The 20,832-nt window shown below is 38.3% G+C and overlaps 1 protein-coding gene across 3 annotated transcripts in view; it reads right to left on the bottom strand.

The window, feature by feature from the left end:
- Positions 1-4,471: 4,471 nt before the first annotated feature.
- Positions 4,472-20,832, bottom strand: part of PKNOX1 (PBX/knotted 1 homeobox 1) — a 50,183-nt gene continuing 33,822 nt past the window's right edge. For all 3 annotated transcript variants that reach the window (XM_069872546.1, XM_069872561.1, XM_069872551.1), the window contains 6 exons: positions 19,595-19,694; positions 18,496-18,593; positions 15,973-16,101; positions 14,887-14,963; positions 13,127-13,299; positions 4,472-12,169 (listed from right to left, as the gene is read on the bottom strand). In XM_069872546.1, the coding sequence (XP_069728647.1) occupies positions 11,958-12,169; positions 13,127-13,299; positions 14,887-14,963; positions 15,973-16,101; positions 18,496-18,593; positions 19,595-19,694 (789 nt within the window). In that variant the 3' untranslated portion in view covers positions 4,472-11,957. The remainder of the gene's footprint in view (positions 12,170-13,126; positions 13,300-14,886; positions 14,964-15,972; positions 16,102-18,495; positions 18,594-19,594; positions 19,695-20,832) is intronic.

Here is a 20,832-nt window from a genome sequence, read left to right as displayed (position 1 = left end):
AGGGGATGTGCTGGGGATGTGCGGAGCTGGGGCAGCCAGGGTACCTCTCTGCCCCAGTTGTGCACTGGCTGCTGCAGGGAAGGGAAAGTAAGGGAGCAGGAGAGAAGGATGCTTTTAATGGGGGAAAACTTCCCTCCTCAGGCACCCAGCCTGCACCTCACAAGCTCCCTGTCCTGTCCTAGCTGGTGGTGGCCACCCACCCACCCTGCAGAGCCAATCTGCTCCGCAGTTTTGCCTTCTTGCAGTGAACCTGAGGGCTGCTTTGGCTGAGGATGAGTACTCACTGCAAACTGAGATGCGACCTGACCTCGCCAAAGCCACCTGCTCGACATGGAAAACCACAGAAGGCAACAAGTCTCACTTAGTAATTTCTGCAGTGCTTGCTTTGCAGTTTGGAGTTGAGAAACTTGTCATTTGTGGCAAGTAACAAGGTTAGGAAACAAGACCTCTTACTTTCCCCTAGTTTCCTAAGGTAGGTGGCAACTCCAAATGTAAATTAACATCTAGCCTATAATGATGAAAACTCATCTCTTCCACCACAGATTTTACTGCAGCTGAGATGCATGGAGAGAGTCAGAAATCGCCCTCCCTGAGCAGTGAGGGTGCCCATGTCTCCCTGTGCTTCAGGTCCAGCTGGCTGCCAGAGCTCCCCAGCTCCAGCACAAGCGGAGATGTGCAAGTTCCCAATCTCGTGCATGTTTCCAGAGGATGTTTCTGTCACAGGGAAAGGGATTTACCCACCGCCCCTTCCCTCTCCACTCTTCCCCTTCTGGATTATAATAGGGTTAAAGTTCACTGTCACTGTGAATGGAAGAGGGAGAAAGCAACTCCTTGGCCTCCCATCTCACAACAACCCTACCTGACATCTAAGCATCCCATGATGCTGTTGAAGCCAGCAGCACAAGAAACTTCTCCCCTTTACAGGTTTTAATTACACGCTGCCCAAGTATTTCCAAATAGCTGAATGAGTTTACATCTTGTACATGGTTGCAAAGCTGTATTTTAGTCCCTGGGGCTCGTTCTTTTTGTGTCTGCCAAGGATTTAAAGAAATCAGGATGGATTTGCAAGCAGTGATTGGTTTTGCAAGTGCGGTGATTGTTCAGAAGGAGTCACGAGTGGTTTGGGCAGACTCCTTGTCGCCTAGGGAGGGTGGTGGTCAGCTAGGGTGTGTTTTTTCTTTGTCACCCATCTTATCTGTTGCACTGTTTCCCCCTCTCATGCGAGACTGATAACCTTTAAACAGGAGACAATGACCAACAAGATAGCAATCCCTGAATAATATTGGGTTTGTGTGAATTCTCTTTACCCAGGGTCAGCACAGGAACAATGAGGAGCTGTTCCTCAAACGTCTGTGCAACAAGTCCCCACCTTCTCAAGCTGCTTGTTTGGAGGTGTTGAACAGTTTCTTCCCTCAGCCACTATCTCTATCTTCTGCCAGGAAGTCTCACAGCATCTCTGCCTAAATTTCATGATGCTGAAATAAGTAACCGCATGATGTTACTTTTCCCATGAACAGCTGCACCAGCACAAGGAGAAAAGAAAAAACCTGTTCAAAGACAACGCACCGTTCAGTTGTCAGAATTTATTCACTTCAGTTTCACGGCTTGGTTTGGAGCATGCTTTATTTGAATGGGTGTTTTCCTGGATTCGCCAACATTAATCACCCATGTGCTTGTCTACATTTTGGACACAGTATTGCTGCAATTGTTATTTGTATTTTTCCAGCTCATATTTTCCCCATGGTCTGGACATTGTTACAGTTTTATGGCTACCCATTCCCATGGTCACTGTAATTTTGCATCACAGCTCTGCATGTGTTTGCAGGTAAGGAGCTGTACATGTTTCTTAAGTGCAAAGCAGCGTATTGACACTCTTGTGCATCCTTAAACTAGCCCTGCAAATTGAATCAAAAGCTGGAATTTATAACTCCCATAAAAAGAAATAATTTTACACATAGCACAGTCAAGTTGGGGTGGGGTGTATTCTTCAGCGTCCCATAACTTTGTAAAGATTGTTAGTGCTGCTTAGTTATTTGTAGAGCTGACAGGGTCTTTCTTCACTGCATTGATTTAATCATTGGTTTAAAAAGAACCACATTCTGGGCATCAGTCCTTTTTTACACACCCTCTCAAGTTCCTGCCTCCTGAGGTAAAACATTGGGGTAAAATATCCATGAATGAAAGCCCATTAGGAGGTGTCCTTATGACACCACTACAGCCAGTGCCAAGAAGTTAGTCCTGCCCTTCCCAACACCCTGCCACAAGTTAATTCTTTCTGGGTGGTTACCAAACTGCTTGAACATCCCTGGCTGCTCCTCGCCCCCAGCCTGCATCTGTACAGGCCAGCTTGAGGGGGATGGCAGCCTGTCATCTTGTCCAAGTATTATCAGAAAGAAATTAGGAGAAATCGGGTATTAAATCATCAGAAATCCTGATCCCATGGCAGGTTCTGCACTTGCGATTTCTGCTTAGGATGACAGGGGTTTCCTAGAGGATCTCCTAATTTAACTAAACCATACCCACTCAGTGTTGGTAATGGACTAACTACAGTCCCCTAGAAATACTTTTTCCTTAAAATTTGGGGTCAGGGAGAGAGGTAAAATTTGACACTTTGGAAAGTGTTCCTTATATGAAATTTTAAGCATACACAGTTGCCCTGACATGCCTGCCAGTGTGGCAACAATGGCAACAAAATTCTAAACAGCAAATCGCACAAGGATGAGAACAAAGCTTGCACACACAAATGTGATGGGGTCAACGTAAAAAGAATTATATTATGAAGTAAAAGTTGACCTATACCAGGATACTGAGCTGAAACAGAATTTTTTAAATGAGACTTCTTCCCCTATGCCTTTGGTTCAATATCTCAGTGAAAAATCTTGGAAATATTTTAGAGCAAACTGGTAATGATAAGCGCCCACTGTTAGATGTTCTCTGCATTAAAAGTAACAGCCTTTCCTTCTTCCATGTGGGTGGGCAGAGAGGCCCAAAAATGTAGATTTGGCATTTAAAACAGATGTCCTCTGGGATGAGCAGAGGAGCTGACACTGGATTATCATGGTCAGAATTGCAGAACAGCAAGCAGGGCGCTTGCACCAGAAAGACAAACTGGTCAGGAGTTTCAGGGAAAACTGCAGAATACACACGCTTGATGCAGTATGTATTTTGCTTCTGAAATTTAAAACAGAAATGGATTTTTCTGACCCTTATTAAGTGTAATTTCCTTAAATTAAGGGTTTGCATGATTTAACAAGGAGGGGGTTTGAACATTACCCTAAAACATGCGTATTTTGTGATGCAGAGTATTAAAATATGCATATTTCTATGCCTAAGACCTTTTACATGGACTAACAGACATCATAAAAGAGCACGTCCATAACAAAAACAACACATGTTCGTTTGGGAAGATAACATATAAGTTGTTTTAGGCCTAAAGTGATTTAGCTTTATAGAGTTGTGCATCTATGCTAAGGACAGCTTGTTTTTCGGTTATCATTCTAATATTGCATTCCTTGCAACATCCACAATACAGTTCTGTAAAGTTGTTGGGCTTTTACCAGCAAAGCCGGCTTTGAATCTTGGAGTGATTTGCAGAGTCATTATTTGACACTATTCACAGTTCAAAAGCTCAGGAGACACAGAAAAAGGAATCCAGCGTATGTAATCAAGGATTAATTGTTGCCAGATTTGAAAGAGGCTGGGGGGAAGAGACCGGGAATACAAAACCAGTTTTCTGAAAGCAGAACTGGGGATCTTAGAGGAAAAATACTATTGCTGTAGCTGCTTAAAGTATCACTGCATTTACAAGTGAGTCAGGATTGTTCCTTTCTCCAGCATAAATGCCAAGCCAGTCCCTCAAAGTCTCTGAGTTCTGCAATTCCGAGCTTCATTTGGTGATGTTTCTTCAAATGGTCAAGAGCTTTCAGTTCTCAATCCAGCTACAGCACTGAGTTAAGAAAGTTAATCAGAACCAGCTGTGCCAAAGTCTTTTTGTGTATCCGAAAGGAAAAAATAAATCACTGGCTTGTTCCAATATAAAAACACAGTGAAACAACAGTGAGAGAAATATTGTCTTCTCTTCTTCCTAGCCTTAATTTGGATCTCAGCCAGGGAACCATATATACTCCTAAATATCTTTGAAAGATCAGCACCTGCACAGTAATTGATTTTGCTTATGTCATCACACATATAACCACATCCCTTGTCTTTTCTGTGTGTGAGCCTCTGCTGAAAGTAAGCAGTCTAAATTGTAAAGACCAAAACAAGATTATAAAATGAGCTATGCAGAAATGTGTAGTAAACATAATTTGATGAACATTAAGAGTTTAAGAAGAGCCTTAGCAGTTTGTAGCTCATAATGAAATACTAGGGGGAAGAAACAGCAAAAATGCTGTAAGTCAGTCACTAGTTTAAGTATGATCTGCATATTTTTCACAACTATTAAAAAACTAAGTTTAAAAATGCGTGGATCTTAAAATGCATCTAAAAATTTTATTATCACATGCACATTTAGTATATGCATCAATTTGTATTTAGTATTAACAAAAAGTTTGCTAGGTCAGGAGTAGGTTCAAGAGCTTCATCTTCTGGCTTGTGTTAGTAGTGACAAAAAGTCCAAAGACCAACAGACAAAATAAATAACGAATAGATTTCCCCCAATTACTTCATAAGCTATAGATCACATCTTTGTTGCATGAGGAAGACAAACCAGTCCTGACCTACAAAGCTCACATTGTTTTCAGATTTTAGTAAGGTATGAGGGTTGGTAATTTTGTTCTTTCAATACACCATCGGCTTAATCCTGCATACCCCGCACACTCTGAACTCATACGAATTTAAATATCAATGATCCTTATGGGTCCCTTCCAACTCAGGACACACTATTGATTCTATATGGATTTTGAATGAAGTATGCAGTACTTTGTATGTGTCCTGGCCTTATCTGTTACTTTTTGCAGAATCCTCATTTTACACTGCACATGGAGTTAATTTTACCTTGCTTTAACATTGAGGATATCGCCCTGGTTTTCTACAAAGAGGGGTATTTTTGAAACAGCCCTAAACCACATACTGAAGGACTCCTGTTTTGTAAATGGATGCTCCACAAAGAAGACAGGCTCATCAATTTCTTTTCTAATCCCTATAATGCCTTCTTGAAGAAGGGGATTCATCTTTCAGGGGACTTCGAAGCCAACAGACTAGGAGTAGTCTATACTGGACATAATTTAGGTGAATAATCTGCTTTTCAGGGGTTTTTTTTGGTTGGTTGGGTTTTTATTCTCTTCAGATTAAGGAAAAAAATTGTTCTCTGGCAGCAGTGGAGTTAAAACTATTTCCTATGATATCATCAGGGCTGATAAAGAAATGATCAAATAATTCTGTGCCTAGAACACATACGACTCAGTTAATCACAGATTAACCCTTTAAAAACAAAATATTCAAAATTCTCAGTGACGTGGTTCTGGATTAAGTAAAAAGCTGTAAAAATTGAGCAGGACATCATGACGCTATACCAGCTCTAGCCAGCGGTCACGCACCACCCCTTCAGCCAGCTCTACCAGGCTCAGGGCTACACTGGGGATCACACTTGGATGTTACCGTGCCAGATGCTGAGGAAGCAAGAACAAGAAATAGTAATGCTTCAAGGATAAGCAGAAGCACATCTTCACTTCAGAGTACCCATGTCTGTCTTCATCTTTGCTGAGTTAAGACTCATATACATGGGATGAAATGAGTTTGAATTTCTCCATAGAGAGGAATCACCATCTTGTGATAAAAAGGCTGCTTATTTCCCAAAGATTTCTGATCTAGTAGAACACGGTAACTTTAGAAACATGTTACAGTAACTGGCTAAGCAAGTTAACAGATGAGACTTGCACAGGGGAATTCTTTTCAAAGAAGTTGCTACCATTTATGCTTGGAACCATTACTGAAAGATTGATGTCCATGCCATTTTAATTAACAATTTTGGAACAACAACAAAAAAACCCAAAGTCACACACATTATGGACCATTTATCTGCTAATTCTTTCTTTCATTGAAGCTACTCCTGCATTACAAAAGTGTAATAAAAATCCCAGTACTGGTAAGAACTAGTAAACATTTTTTCTTCATTTGCATAAACAAGAAAACCCAAACAAATAAAAAGGCTGAGGGTTGTCCCTTCAAGAACTGGTTAACTAATTTCAAACTGCACTCAAGATTTCTTGAAAACATATTTGTCTTTCAGCCAAATAACACTGAAGTAATGCAAATGCTTTGCTTTAAAAATGTGCTTCTTCAGTTCACAGAGAGTAATAGTGTAAAAATAAACCATCCATGAAGCATATTCTCATTTTTAATTGTATCCCTTGATACATCAATTGCTTAAAAATCCCTTAACAACCAAGTTTAAAAAAAAAGTTCCAGGATTCATATTTTAAAGATCATCAATTGTTTAGACCAAATGTTGCTAACCCATAGAAAGACGCAGGGGTGACTTCTTTCGTGACCTGAAAATACTAGACTCTGTTAACAGGAAGTCAGTACCTTTACAGTAGTCTACAAGGTTGGTAAGGCATTTCACTTTATCACATCTTGCTTTTCTCTTGCAAAACCAGCTGTGAGCACTCAGCAGGTCCTAAAGAACTAAAGTGACAGAAAAGGAACAGATTTTCTGTTTCCACGTGACAAGAATAAACAAATAACATGATTTGGGCAATCACTTAAAAAGCACATTAGTGCCAACTCCACTACATTTCACACTGGATGATCAAGTTACTTCAGGACTTAAACAACTCAAAACCCAGCTGAGGGAACTGGGGTTGGGGTTGTTTAGTCTGGAGGAAAGGAGGCTGAGGGAAGACCTTATCACTGTCTACAACTACCTAAAACAAAATTGTAACAAATCGGGTGTTAGTTTCTTCTCCTGAGTGATAGGCAATAGGATAAGAGAAAATGACCTCAAGTTCCACCAGGGGAGGTTCAGATTAGACATCAGGAGAAATGCCTTCACCAAAAAGGTTCTTGGGCACTGGCAGAGGCTGCCTGGAGAGGTGGTTGGGTCCCCATCCCTGTAGGTGTTTAAAAGAAGGGTAGATGAAGCGCTCAGGGATATGGTTGAGTAGCGGACAGAAACAGTTGGACTTGATATCAAAGGTCTTTTCCAACCGCGTGATTCCATGATTCTATCTGAAGGCGCTTAGCAAGCCACAGGCCAGAGGGAGGGGGGTGGAAGGGAAGGAATCCACATCGAGTTTGAGTTTGACAAAACCAAACCGCTTTACTATTCAGTTATACTGAACAGTGAGGAGTAAAGTATATTCAGCACAAGGCTGATGATTTGATCATCTGCACACTACACTTAAACGTGCATTTTCACAGATATGCTCCGTTTTCAGGAGGTGGTGAGAGTTTGAATATATTATTAGGAAACCAAAACATTTCACTTAATTGTTTAACATGCAAGATTTTCGTGAAGGAATGAAGGCTAATTACATTTCCAACAGGATCTGAAAACTACATTTTGCCTATTCAACTCTAAAAACTAAGCTGAATATAAGGCTGAAAGGTTTAAAAGACTAATCAAAGTAACAGAAGTCAGAAAGACAATAACAATACAGCACCTAAAAAATGGTAATTCACACAGTTTTGACATCTTGCATAGAACAAATACCTATTCATTTTTTTCTCCCAAGACGACTCAGCTTCAGAAAATAAATCTTAAATCAACTTCAATTACAATTAAATGCATGTGTTCCAAGTCTTCAAAACACCAGGATGTTTTAGGGGTTTGTTTGTTTGTTTGAAGTGCTACAAGTCTAATGGTTTTATGGAACTATTATCCCTTGGAAAGACTTTGTTTCATCCTTTGGACTGTCAAGTTCATAAAGTCAGGAAGCTGAACTGCCTTCCAATTCTTTTTCCATGTGATTAGAGAAGCAAACAGACAAATTATTCCTGCATTAAGTCTTTGTGGCCCTGCTCCACTAGAATAACCACAAACCTGAAGCTACTCTTTAAGCACAGGAACTGGGAACTCTTAATTCCTCAGCATAGGTCCGCCTTATGGCCATACTCTGAACATGAAAACAATGTTGTGCACACCAAGTCAACACAAATTTCTGCCCTTCTAAGCCCTTCGTCCACACTCTGGTTTTCACTGGAAAGAAACCCAGGTAATGCAAGCAAGACAAAGTTGCAGGGCTCTCCAAAAGGTTCCTAGTAGTGATCAGGGATCAGTATAAGAAAACAATTCTCTTGGAGGTAAATGCAGCCTGAGACGCAGCCATGCAGAGCTTTGATGGAGGTCAGCAGGACTTCACTTTGACCCAATATCCAGACCTAAGAAACTCTGCAGAGCCAGAGCCAGGACTGTTGATTCTAAATGCTTTCCAACACGATCATTTCTTTGGAACAGTAATATGAAAACATATCCTGATCAATTTGGAACTGACTCACTAAAACACAATATTTCTAAAGTTAAAAGAACAACAGGAAATTGCCTTGCCTATTACAGAAATTTCAGAAAAATTAGACAGAGAACCCCGTTTTGGGTTAATGATCTGGATTACACTGAAAAAACCTTTAAAGTTTCAATAATTGTAACTGCAGAATTACACTGATTTTTAAAAACAAATTAGGTCTATTGCATATGAATAGGTCTTTAATTCAGGGCAGGGAGGAATTATACATAGGTTTAAAGTTAGGTCCCCTGATAAAGACTTTTGAACTAATGTAAACACCTACCTTTCCTGAATAGTGATGCTTTGCTTAAATCAGCAATCTTTCTTAACACGGCAAAAAAAAAAAAAAAGGAAGGATACTACATCTTTTTTAAAAACACGTGAAAACAAGCACTTCTGTGCAGTTCATACCCACTACAGAATTCTCACTGAATTAAAAGACAAGGTTTGAGTTCCATTTGTTAAGCAATAACCTTTGATTACATTTGAAAAGCCTTTTCAGTTGTAGGAAATAATGCCCCTGTGTTTTTACGTTTCTAATTTGACAGTAAATTCTGCCAACTTCACTTTCCATGTATTGATCAACTACCTGAAGAGAAGGCTGCAAATGTTTCAGAAGAATGAAACTTTGGCTGCATGTTAAGTGGGAGGAATAAAAAAAAGCTAACCAAATAATGGTTTCTTTCTGAAGAATTAAAACTTTCATTAGTTTGCAAACCCTGACACCTGGTTGCTTTGAATTGAGTTCCAAGTGGCACATAAACAACATATTCCTTAAGTCTCTTGCAGACAGCTGTATAGATATTAAATTGCTTTAATAACCTCTCTCTTTTTAAGATTTCAGTTCTCATAGTTTTGAAGCAAGGGCAAATGCCCATTGCCACATTATCCCCAAACCACAGAAGTTTCTCCCATTCTGGTTTACCCTTCCCTTCACCGCTGGCTGCTTGCTACCCCAACAGATTTGCTGGCAGAGCTTTTCCTCAAAGCAGGCCAGGGAAAGCCCTGCTGTTATAACTAAGGAAACAGCAACTGGTCAGGGAGGAAAATGAGACAGTGAGAAATGGCCTGTCCCTCCAGCACAGCCTGATTTGGAAAACCATGCCTTTGTCCATAGGCCTGTGTACACTGAGAAGTAGACTATTCATCTGTCTACATGCTAGAAGAACAAGGATTAACGCACTATCAAATATGAAAAAGGGCAGCTGAATAAAGCTCACCCAAAACCCCAACAAATATAACCTACTATGTAATGGAAACTGTGGGGGTGATGAAGCACTTCTGGAGTCACATCAAAAACAACTAAAAAGAACTAAAAAAGAACCTGTCTCTTGCTTGTAGTAATCCCAGGTATCTTTTGTCAAAGCAGTAGACTGAATGTTTCCAAAGGGGCAAGATTTGTAGATGATCTCTGTCTTTTTAAATGTTGTGTCAAACTGGATTTCACAATAGCGTCTGAGATATTTACGCCATGTCCAAACCTTCTTGATTAAACCTCTCAACTACCCATTTACTGTGCTCTTTAACAAACATGGCACAATAGTGGTGAAGAAGAGAGGTTAGAATAAAGTATATTCTTTAAAAACTATGAATCCAGCTGGAGTAGATCATTACAGCACTTGAACAAAGCAGCAAGATCCTCAGCCAGGAATAAAAGAAAGCCATAGAAGAAAATTCACTTGTGTTGAGTAAAACCCCATGCCAGTTTTTCAAAATAGCTACTAGTCATTGAAAACTAGTATTATTCTCCATGCATGCAGGCCAGTGCTACTGACATTTCCTTCTGAAGTCTTTTTTCAAATCATCTTATACTTGCCTCGGAAGACAAGATCAGCTTCCAATCATTTAAGCACGTCAAAAAGTGCATGCATTAATCCTACTAAAATCAGCGAGACCTAAGCACATGCCTGAGTGTTTTGTGAAGCAGAAGTTAAGTATTCAATTGAATATTTGCATCTGTCAAAGGGCTTTGTTCAAATACAATGTTTAAACATTCTAAATGCTAACATGTTTTCCCTGTCATGCTAGAAACACAACTAGACTTGGTCTAAATCAGAAGGAAGTTCTGGCTTTCATCTAACCCAATATTGAGATAAATGGACAGAGGGAAAAGAGAATGTTCATACCATGAGACTCTTGGAGTCTGTTATTTGTACGTGTATAACAGCGGGAAATAAAAAATTCCAAAAGCAAGTGTTCATGGATAGACAGACACAGACTCCCAGTTTTGGGAAAGACAGAAGAGAACTGTTAACACAAAAAAGAAGTGTTTTCATTACTAGCTCTTTTAAAGGACACACAAGGATTTTTCTACTCTAATAAAGCCTGCTGTATATCCTGGTAGGAGCCTTCAGATTTGAAGAAATTTTATATAAATCCAGAAGTTATATTTCTTTTTGTATTAGGGGAAAATATTTCAAATGCAATAAAATAGCAATAGCAGAATTCATGACTGCATAGTAGGCAACTTTTCATTTTTCAGATTCAGTTGTATAAACTGTTAAATTTCTCTAATAACTGGAAAAGCTGTAAGTATTTGAATTTACTTACCTGAATACTCATTTAGCAAATATCTTCAGATACAAGTCTAGATAGAGAGTTAACGTAATCTGAATATTTGTTTACACATAATATAAATCAATGTTTGACAATATCAAAATCCCATCAAACAGTGGGCCCTTCTTATGCTATTATCAAATATACTATATCACTGTGGGATAGCTGAGAATCGTAGAACGCTAGCATAGGCTCGTTTATTAAATTGGGTCAGTTTTCAGACCTTCCAAATAGGAATACTAAACATTTATTTTTCCCCTCTGGAAATTCTTTTTTTTTTTTTTTCCTGCTTAATACAGTCATCATCCCAATTCCTAGTGAATTTATAAAAATATTTTTTTATCCAATAACCCCAGTAAGGTAAAAATAGGAGTTTTTATAGCAAATGATAAACAGGCTCACGGACTATGAGAGAAACTAAACTTATTTAAATTGCCATACATTCGCTACTGAACCACACATCAACATTTTCTTTTTATGTGTGTTGCTGTCCACCTCAGACTAGCAGTTTTTAAGGTGCAGAAGCATCTTTCAAATATACGCATCTAACTTAATGATCAAGTTCCACACACTAGTGTAACATGCTTTAAATTTACATCACCTGCCCATCAAGAGATGTGTTAAATAACAGCACTAGTTGAAACTGCATAATTCTTCAGAAATTGCAGCACTTCAAATTCATAGAACAAAGGGGTGCTTATGTGGTTCTTTATATTACTAGATATAATTTTCTGAAATAAGTAAAAGAAATGAAAAAAAACACATTTGAAAGAAGTTGCTGCACCTGCAAAAACACTCTTTAAGCTTACTATGAAATACAAAAAAGTGCACCCTTCTATATCTACATATAAAACATATTAGAAACAAAACTTGTGTAAAATGTTTGCTGTGCAAACTATAAAAACAGTCAGTCAGTCCATTCTTTTTCCTAAACATTTTGTCACACTCTCTTGCTTCCTACTGCAGAGAATCACTGTTATCCAAGACCAGCCCACTGATATTTGTTGTTGAGAGATCTCCTCCATCATCTTCACCGCTGTCTACAGACTCATCCTCACTTTGCCCTGCCATCATAACTTGCTGAACAGCCAAAGTAGCACCATCGGATGACAAAGACTGGAGACTGTCTACATTCATGTTGACTGGAGCTGTAATTGTTACAACAGCACCTGGAGAAGCACAATCATAGTACTTTAGCATCCTTCTGGGTTTCTAATTTTAAGTAACAGATATTCATACATACAACAGGAAGAAAACCTAAGAAACTGAATTAAGATAAAAGCTACACAGGTTGTCAAACACTTAAATATCAGGAAATGCCAAAATTAAGTTGGCCAGGAATTAAGCTGAGCTGTGTTATGGACACTCTTTACAGCAATTCTCCAATCAAGTCATCAGGAGGCCATTTCTGCAAAGTATTCCAGCTTAATTCATTGCAGAAAAAAGAATGTTCATAGAGATTCAAGGTGACTTAAATGGATAAAACTATTGTCGGATCCAGTACAGGCTGAGGTAAAACCTGTATAAACTGGAAAGGAATAAAGTAGCAGGCAGCAGGACAGAAAGGATGATTCTGAGTTAAAGCACTTATTTATCTTTCTTAAATTGAGTCATCTGATGCCAAGGAAGTTACTTCAATTAAAGCCTTTGGTGTCTCCATTATATTTCTCTGCTTCACAACGTTCAACTTGAAGCATGAGGCATACAAAGAATTGCAGATGCTCAGTCCCTCTAGCAACAATGAAAGGAATGTGAACAGGATGGGGAGTTACGAAACTGAAACTGTAGTCCAATACTGCTTATCAAATAGAATGCTACTGACATGCATACACATACTGAGAGAACTTAGCTGCACATCTAACCTTTGATCTCTTGTCTTGTAACTACTGAAACAAAAGAAACGGTCTTCCAACATCAATTTCAAAAGACTATTCACCCCCACCCCATACGGATTTTTTTTTTTAAAGAGGGAAAAATTGACACCTTTCTGTTCTATTTTTCCAGATTAAAAACACATTTACACTGAAATATCAAGAAGTTTCCCTCCCCAAACAGCATCAAACTCTTAATCCCTCTGTAACAGGGAAATTAACTTTACTGTCTCTGGTTTAGCACATCCTCCTTACCATCTGACATTGTGAGCTCATTAGATTGCTGCTGGGCAACTCCTGAGGCAATGGAGTCAGGCCAGAACCTCTGAACTGGTCGGTTCTGAGCCGTTTTCTTCTTTGTTTTTGGAGTTTCAGAACAACTGGAATCCAGCATTGGCTGAAGAATTCGTCTTCTAGCATTGATAAACCTAAGCAAAATCAAAGGCAAGAAGTGCTTATGACCAGTTGGTTGTAAATTGTCTCTGATTCACAAAGTATACAGCAGGAGGAAAAAAAGTTAGAAATATAAAAACCTTCTCCATACCAGCTTGGTTTGACCTTCTTTTCAACATGTGAAACTGCTCCTAGCACACTGGCATCCTTTGATTTGCCAAACTAGCTAAGAAAGTACTTCTGTCATTTTGCTGCTGGCAGCAATTCCCCTCCCCCGCTCAGAGGAGGAAATTCGCCAGACAGCATGACAGACATACATTTCAAGATCTTATTAAAAACTAAGCACCAGAAAACTTGCTGACAGCACAGCTCCGAAAGCTGATACTCCTCTCATTAGGATTCACCTCAAATCTAGCCCCTACCTAACCTACTTTGTTTGGTCTGGTTTTATTTACTGCCTTAAGCTCCCGCGTTACTTATTTTATAGGTTCTCTGGCTTTCCAAGATCTGGTTCCTGATCTAGGAGACAACAGGAAATAGATTTTTCAGATCTTCTGCAATTCTTTTCCATTCCCTGATTTTCACTTGTTTGCTTTAGCATGCTAATTGCTGCCCTTTGCCTTTCTGCTAGTGAACAAGAAAATACTTTAACCACACCTCAGCTACCAGCAGTTAACTGAATCAATTTCAATGTAGCTAGCTGTGGCAAGAAGCTGTGACTGAGGATAGCAACCCTTGCTAAATCTCATAAAATGCATGCAGGACTCATCTTTACCTGCAATGGAAGGAAGGAGGGTGCAGCTGGCAGGTCCACATGGTGTAATGCAATGCTTTGCAGCACCACAGTGCTCCATTACTACTGTGTCATGTAGGCATAACTACACTGTTCCACTTCTGGAACCAGCGTACTGCCACTATCTTGAGCATTTCCCCACTGGACCCCTCTGCAGCCATGTATTCCATCTCTGAAATCTGAGGAAGATCCCTGTTGGACTTAGCTGCGATAATTTTAGGAAGCAATACCACAAGCAGACTAGGATGCACGTTGGCACCCTTGCACCTCTCTTCTGCAAGCGCTGGTGTATTATCTTAAACCTCCAGTGAAGATACGAGATGCTGAAACATGTTGGAACCATGAACTGGAGTAGCTGAAGTACTGACACTCTCTCTTTGGACATCACTGCTCAGAAGACAGCATCCTTTGATACAAGAGCAGAACGAATGAACTGATAGTAACTTCTTAAGGGTTTGCAACCGCGATCACCAGAGAACACTTTTCAGAGCATCAGGTCACTAAATGTCTTTTAAGTTCAATTTGTTTACTTGCAGAAGAGACATGAGAGTACTTCCATCTCTTTCAGCAATAGAGTGGAATAGAATTCCTTAAAGTTGCAAAGTTTTCTGGACTCCTTGTATAATCTAAATGGCATAAGTATTATTATACCTTACTATAAAAATAACATGCTTGTGTATCGGTGCCTTATTCTTGTATTTTATAGGTATTTTGTAACATATGTAGAACAGTAAGTTCAACTCCAGATGTCCAAATTGTACTCTTAACTATTTCTCTAAGTTGTAACCACATGGAGACAATGACAAACATTAAGAGTTTTTCCTCTTACCAATTGTTAACCTGGAGTAGCGTCAGATTTGTTTGTGCTGCAATCTGCTTCTTCTCATCTTCTGTTGGATATGGATGCTAAACAGGACAAAAAAGCAAACAAAAAACCCACGAGCTTGTTTCATCTCCTCAACAAAAACAAACTCCTCTTTTAGAACTGATTAAAGCTGCCAGATTAAGAGCATCTGACTTGTTAAAAAACAAACTTTAGAAACCTCACAAACTTTTAGATAAAAATAATATAACGGAGTGCTTTACTACACAAAACTGATTTTACCCTTGAAAATGTACATGATACCATTAAATTGCTGATGTGTAATTCAGAAGAAAAAGCTTCTCATGGCTGACAGTCTTTATTAAACAACATGACCCCTGGGCAATACAGCATGTGATAAGATCTGATTAGTTATGCTGGCCAAAGGCAATGTCATATGAGAGTACTATCAAGCATTTTCTAGTTAAATAAAGCTACTCTGAACTAAACAGATGGAGAGTGTAGGTAACATAAGAAACATACACAAAGTTACCCTGTATCATTTGTCTGTTGTAAAATAGTTGTAAAAGAGAAAATATTCATCAACTAAACATTGTGTTATAACTTGAGACCCATTTATCCTTTCACAATAAGTAGTTATGCAAAGGAAAGACAATTCTATTGGAAGTACAAGCAGACAGTAACCAATCAGTACACATTAGAAGGAGTGTTGGAAGGGAGATAAAGCCAGAAAATTCAGAATTTTCCTCTACAAACAAAATTCACAAAACACAGATGGAAGTATTTTACCTTTTGCCATGAACCAGAACGTAGAGAGCATTAAATTCTCAACACAATGAAATGAAGAAAGATCCCTTTTAACAATATTTGCTGAGATCATGAGGTACAGATGTTAATGTACTTATTAAAATAATGTCAGTTGATTTTATCATTGGACTGTGGAACTACTCCAAATGACTTCAGGGAAAACCAAACTGAGATTACATAAATGACAACAGAATACATTCACCTTCCTTGTGAAGCAAAATAATAAAATACCACATGCAAGTGTTACATAACAACCTGTGACTCCTAATCACATTCAGTCCTTACCCCTATGTGCTGAAAAAGCCAAGATCTCATCACATTTGTAGCATGCTTGGGAAGAACTCCTCTTTTATTTTTTGATGAGCCGTCATCTTGATGCAAGATGCCTAGATCTTGGTTTAATTGCAACTGAAGCTGCATATGTAATTTTAGAAGAAATAAGGCAGTTAACATAGTAACAGCAGCATTCTGTATCAATACATGAATAACTCATTTGTAGAAGGAATGAAAAGAAATTGGGCTTCGAAGCACACCCAGTACAGACTGCTACTATATTTGCTAGTGAAGACTTACAAGAGCAGCTCCCCTACAACAGCATTCCAAAATGACTTTACCCAGGGAAAATGTTCTATCAGATTTCTATAGTTTCTAGATTTCATATATCTTCTGTTTTAAGAATTTACAGCTGTTATCAGGCTGTATATGTGATCTTATGACAACAGCCAAATGCTGATTTACTATAATTTAGCATAAAATCCACCTATGCAGTACGTGTCAGGTTAATGACTCTCTGTACTAATCTACACTACCCTAGGGATCTGATTGCTTTGTCACTATACATACGTAGTCATTTGCACATGCAAAGAGTAACTGAAAAACGCAATGCTGAATATACTCACTGTATGCAAACATAAACAACTACAGAATCTGTAAAACAGTACTGATTGAAGACTTAAACAAAGGACTTTAAATAGAACAAACAATTAAGCTAGAGTTACAAAGATGCTAAAGGTCCTGCTAAATAAATGCATCTAAACTCTCAAAGGGCAAGAGGATATATATGGTAGAAGTCTTAACTCACTTTACAACAGTCTTACTATTTTCCTAAAGGCTCATATTTCTTCCTCACTTTTGCTTTCTTTTTCACTTCCTATGGATACATCAAATCATTTGCACATCAGTTAACTGAACATTAGGGAATACATTCTTAAATGGTTACGCAGGGATAAGAAACAGCATATCAATTACATATGAGATCACATTTCAGACAACTATAACTGAAATTAGGTTTTTCAGGAAATTCAGAGCAATTTCTTCAAAACAGTCATTATGTCTATGTCCAGTATTAAATAAGTTTTAAACAAGGTCAAAGCTATCAAATTACAACAAATATATTCATGGAGGATACTTTTATTTCCAAAATAACGTTTTATATTTTAAATAATCTGCTTGTATATGGAGGCTTTATAATGAACTTTCAATAGCCTTCTCCCAGTATTTTTCCCCTTACCTCCACATAATAGAAACACTGAAAAAAAAGCATTTGAAGAAGGACTTCCTATAGGCGACAAGGACTACAGGTCCAAACCCATGGATATGTTATTGGGTTTTGACATTCCTACTGAGATCAAGAGTAGCCACAGATAGAGAAGGTCAAGTCCTTTTTTTGTTTATAGTCTATAGACATTATTTTCCACTCATTATTTTATTTTTTTCTCATCAGATGTACAAAAGTAATTTTTCTTCAAAAACACTTTAGTCTAGGAGAGTAATTTAACACATTTCTTTCTGAAAGATACTTGAAGACAGAACTGCATGCATTCAAGGGAAGAATATGGGCAAATACATACATGCTACTGCCAATAAAAAGAAGATGAGAGTACTCTAAGCATACTTGTTCAGTTGGAAGGTCAGAAGAAAAAAGAAGAGAAGATAGTGAGTCAGTGATTACCAACAGATTTTATGCTGTGGAGATAGATATCTCCTCATTCACATTTTTAACTGACTCCAGATTCGTGGAAGATTTGATTTACTCCTTCCTGCTCTAAGATAAAGCTTGCAAAATTTTCCATACCAAAGATGTTTCATGTTTCATTTTCCTTAGTTGTTTCTTTGAGCTCTCCAAATCCAACTCTTAACAGCCTCCCCAAAAAAAGAGTACTGGCCCCATATCTTTTAGGGCATGTAAAAATGAGCCCAATGCGAGGATCTCCCATAGTCTCAACTGAATATTTTGAAAGCTTTATAGCATAATGCTTCTCAAGATACATAAAATTCTGAAATACATACAGTTTCACAGTACTAGTGGTTGCACCATGATAAAAAGTCGAATTTCTGACAAATAGCAGAGTGGCATCCAAACGCAATACAGTAAATCTACCCAGTCTTCAATCTAATTCAACAATTAGAGAAGTTTTAATCATTGACAAAGTGTCCATTTAATTCAGAGGGTTTTTTGGTTTGGTTTAGTGGGTTTTTTGTCTGTTGAGTTGGGGTTGCTTTCTGTTGTTGGTTGTGGTTTTTTCCCCCCAGATCCATGCATCCGTACTTATCTGCTATCAGTAAAAAACAATATGAAACAGGCAGGAGCTGTGATGACCTGTTGTGGCAAGGGAGACCTGTCTGGGACCTTATGACACATGTTTATACAACTTGTAACTCCTATAGCAGCGCTTGCTTTAATTTTACATTAGTTACTATGTGTGCACAGAACTCATTTTGACAGCATGTCAAATTTAAACCAAAACTCCTAAACCCAGTAATTTATTGGAAACCAAAATACTATTCTGTGAAGCCCTTTAAACAAACCTGAGAGTTCTGGATCCGAATAGTCCCCGGTGACAGTGCTTGTGTCACCACTTGACCTTGAGGGGTGACCACAGTGACTGGCTGATACACTGTCCCCCCTTAAAACAAAACAGCGAAGATTATAGGTAAGATGAATCCATTCAAATATTACAGTCTTTAAACACACAAACATAACTGCACCGCAGACAATATACAGTTTTAATAATATATCAACTCTTCTTTCCTAGTAAGCACATAAGATGTGCCCTTTGCTACACTAGAATTTTTTCCATTCACAAATTCTGTATGAAATTTGGTTATGTCCCCTTGTACTTTAGGCATTATAAATCTATTTTCAAAGGAAACTCCCACCACTACCAGGCTGTAAACCAGTTCATTTTATTTTAACTGAGCTAACTCTTCAGCCAACAAGGGTCACAACACCAAAACAACACCTAGATGCATTAACTTCTTAGGGCAGTCAGCTAGGTGACGCAGAGCTGGTTTGGGTCAACTAAGATGACAGGACCTTGGTGAATACATAGCGGGTCCCGGGCATCAAAGCCACACAAGGCACATGTCGTGCTGTGGGAGCAGACTACGTTGCTTTGTTGCATTTCTAGTCAAGGTTGGTTTGTTTTCCCCGATTTGTTTGTTTTAAAACCTTCTTTAGAAGCAAGATAAAATATTTCAGTGCAGATGTCATCTCCATACAACAGCAGAAACTTGGACATCAAGGATTTCACACACTTGTAAGTGTGGCTTCAGACTTCATAGAGAGCATGACAGCTAGCAAGTGCAATATTTTAGCTAATGCTTGGTTTTGTCAAACACAGGGAAAAAAAGAAAAGAGTTAACACACCCCAGTTTCTGAAATTTCTTTTGAGCAAAAGTAGCATCACACAAAGATCTCTTAATATTACACATACGTAACCTCCACTCACATATGTGTACTTGGTACACACAAAGATACAACATTCAGAAGCCAGAAAGGCAGTTGACTGTATTACAAAAACTTTTCAGGTATTAGAGTTAAAACACATTTTTGCAAGTACATGTGTATTTTTTGAAACAACTATGAAAGAAACCAACATGCCAATTTTTCTTTACTGTGTCGTACCTGCTACTGTTGCCATAGTTACATTCCCCTGTTGCAATGCTGATGCTGGCACCATAATCCCTTGGGGACTGAGCGTGCCTGCAATGGCACTTGGAATTTGCTAGAAAAATAAAACAATTAATTGCTTGCATTTTTTTAAAGAAATTGGTTTTTTTCTTCCCCCCTTTATTTCAAGGAGATAAAGCATGCTTGTGTAATTTTGGCTGTAAAAATACACTTGGAGTTTAACCACAGGATTAACCTTAACAGAGAAAAGACACTTCATTACAAGTTCACCATTACCCACTTTAACTTCTTCATTATCACCAGCCATTAATTTGAAAACCATCATGAAAGCAATTGTTAGAAAATACATAAAACTATCTTGGGAAATTTTAGCAGAGAAAAGACTCCAAGTATACAAAAACTAAGCGAAAGTTTCCAAAGGCACAAGGGAAAATGGACAAATGAAAGGGACCCTTGATATCTTTATTACAAGCATCAAAGCTGTAGAATTTTAGTTATGACCTTAATCCCTTCAATTTCAAAATAACGTATTAAGTATGAAAAATGTTTTATTCTGCTCAGGATAGTTCAATATACTCAATCCTGATTAATGCAAACTTTTACACATCCCTTAAGATGTATGAATAATCTCCAGTGTTACCAAATGCTAAATCCAGTCCCTCCTGTCTCTACGGAAGACTGTAACAGACATATGAAAAAAAAAATCTTTTTGTCTGATCTTAGACTTTTTTAGATTTTGTCTCCTTTTCAAACTTCCAAAGCTTAAGTAAGGAGTCAAGACAGTGAAGTTTAAAAGTCATTGAGGCTTTTCAGAATATTGCGTATTAGTAAGTCAGAGAAAGACCATCCCATTTAGAATAGATATCTAGTAGGTACTCAGGTGACAGGGCTCATTGTCCAGCATCTAACATCAGAAGTATCAACCATAACTGACTGTTGATAATTAACTGTTGTCAATTTACTAAAATAAAAAACCAAACCAAACAATTGGTCATTGTATTTACGGAACAAACAACATATGAACTGAGGTTCACATGTATAGGAATGGGTACTGCTCATAACTATACAGTCACTTTGGGTGACATGGAACGACATGAATCTCAAATACTGCACCTAAAATCCATCTGAAATCGTTTATTTGTTCCAGAGTATAGATTATGTATAAAAAGTATCGGCCATCTCAAAATTGTAATGAAGCAAACTAGACTAAGGCCATCTTCTCATCAAGGAAT

This window comes from Phaenicophaeus curvirostris, chromosome 1 (assembly GCF_032191515.1).
Source record: "Phaenicophaeus curvirostris isolate KB17595 chromosome 1, BPBGC_Pcur_1.0, whole genome shotgun sequence".
Taxonomy (NCBI): domain Eukaryota; kingdom Metazoa; phylum Chordata; class Aves; order Cuculiformes; family Cuculidae; genus Phaenicophaeus; species Phaenicophaeus curvirostris.
The sequence above is the reverse complement of the archived record's forward strand: the minus strand, read 5'-3'. Positions and strand labels throughout refer to the sequence as shown.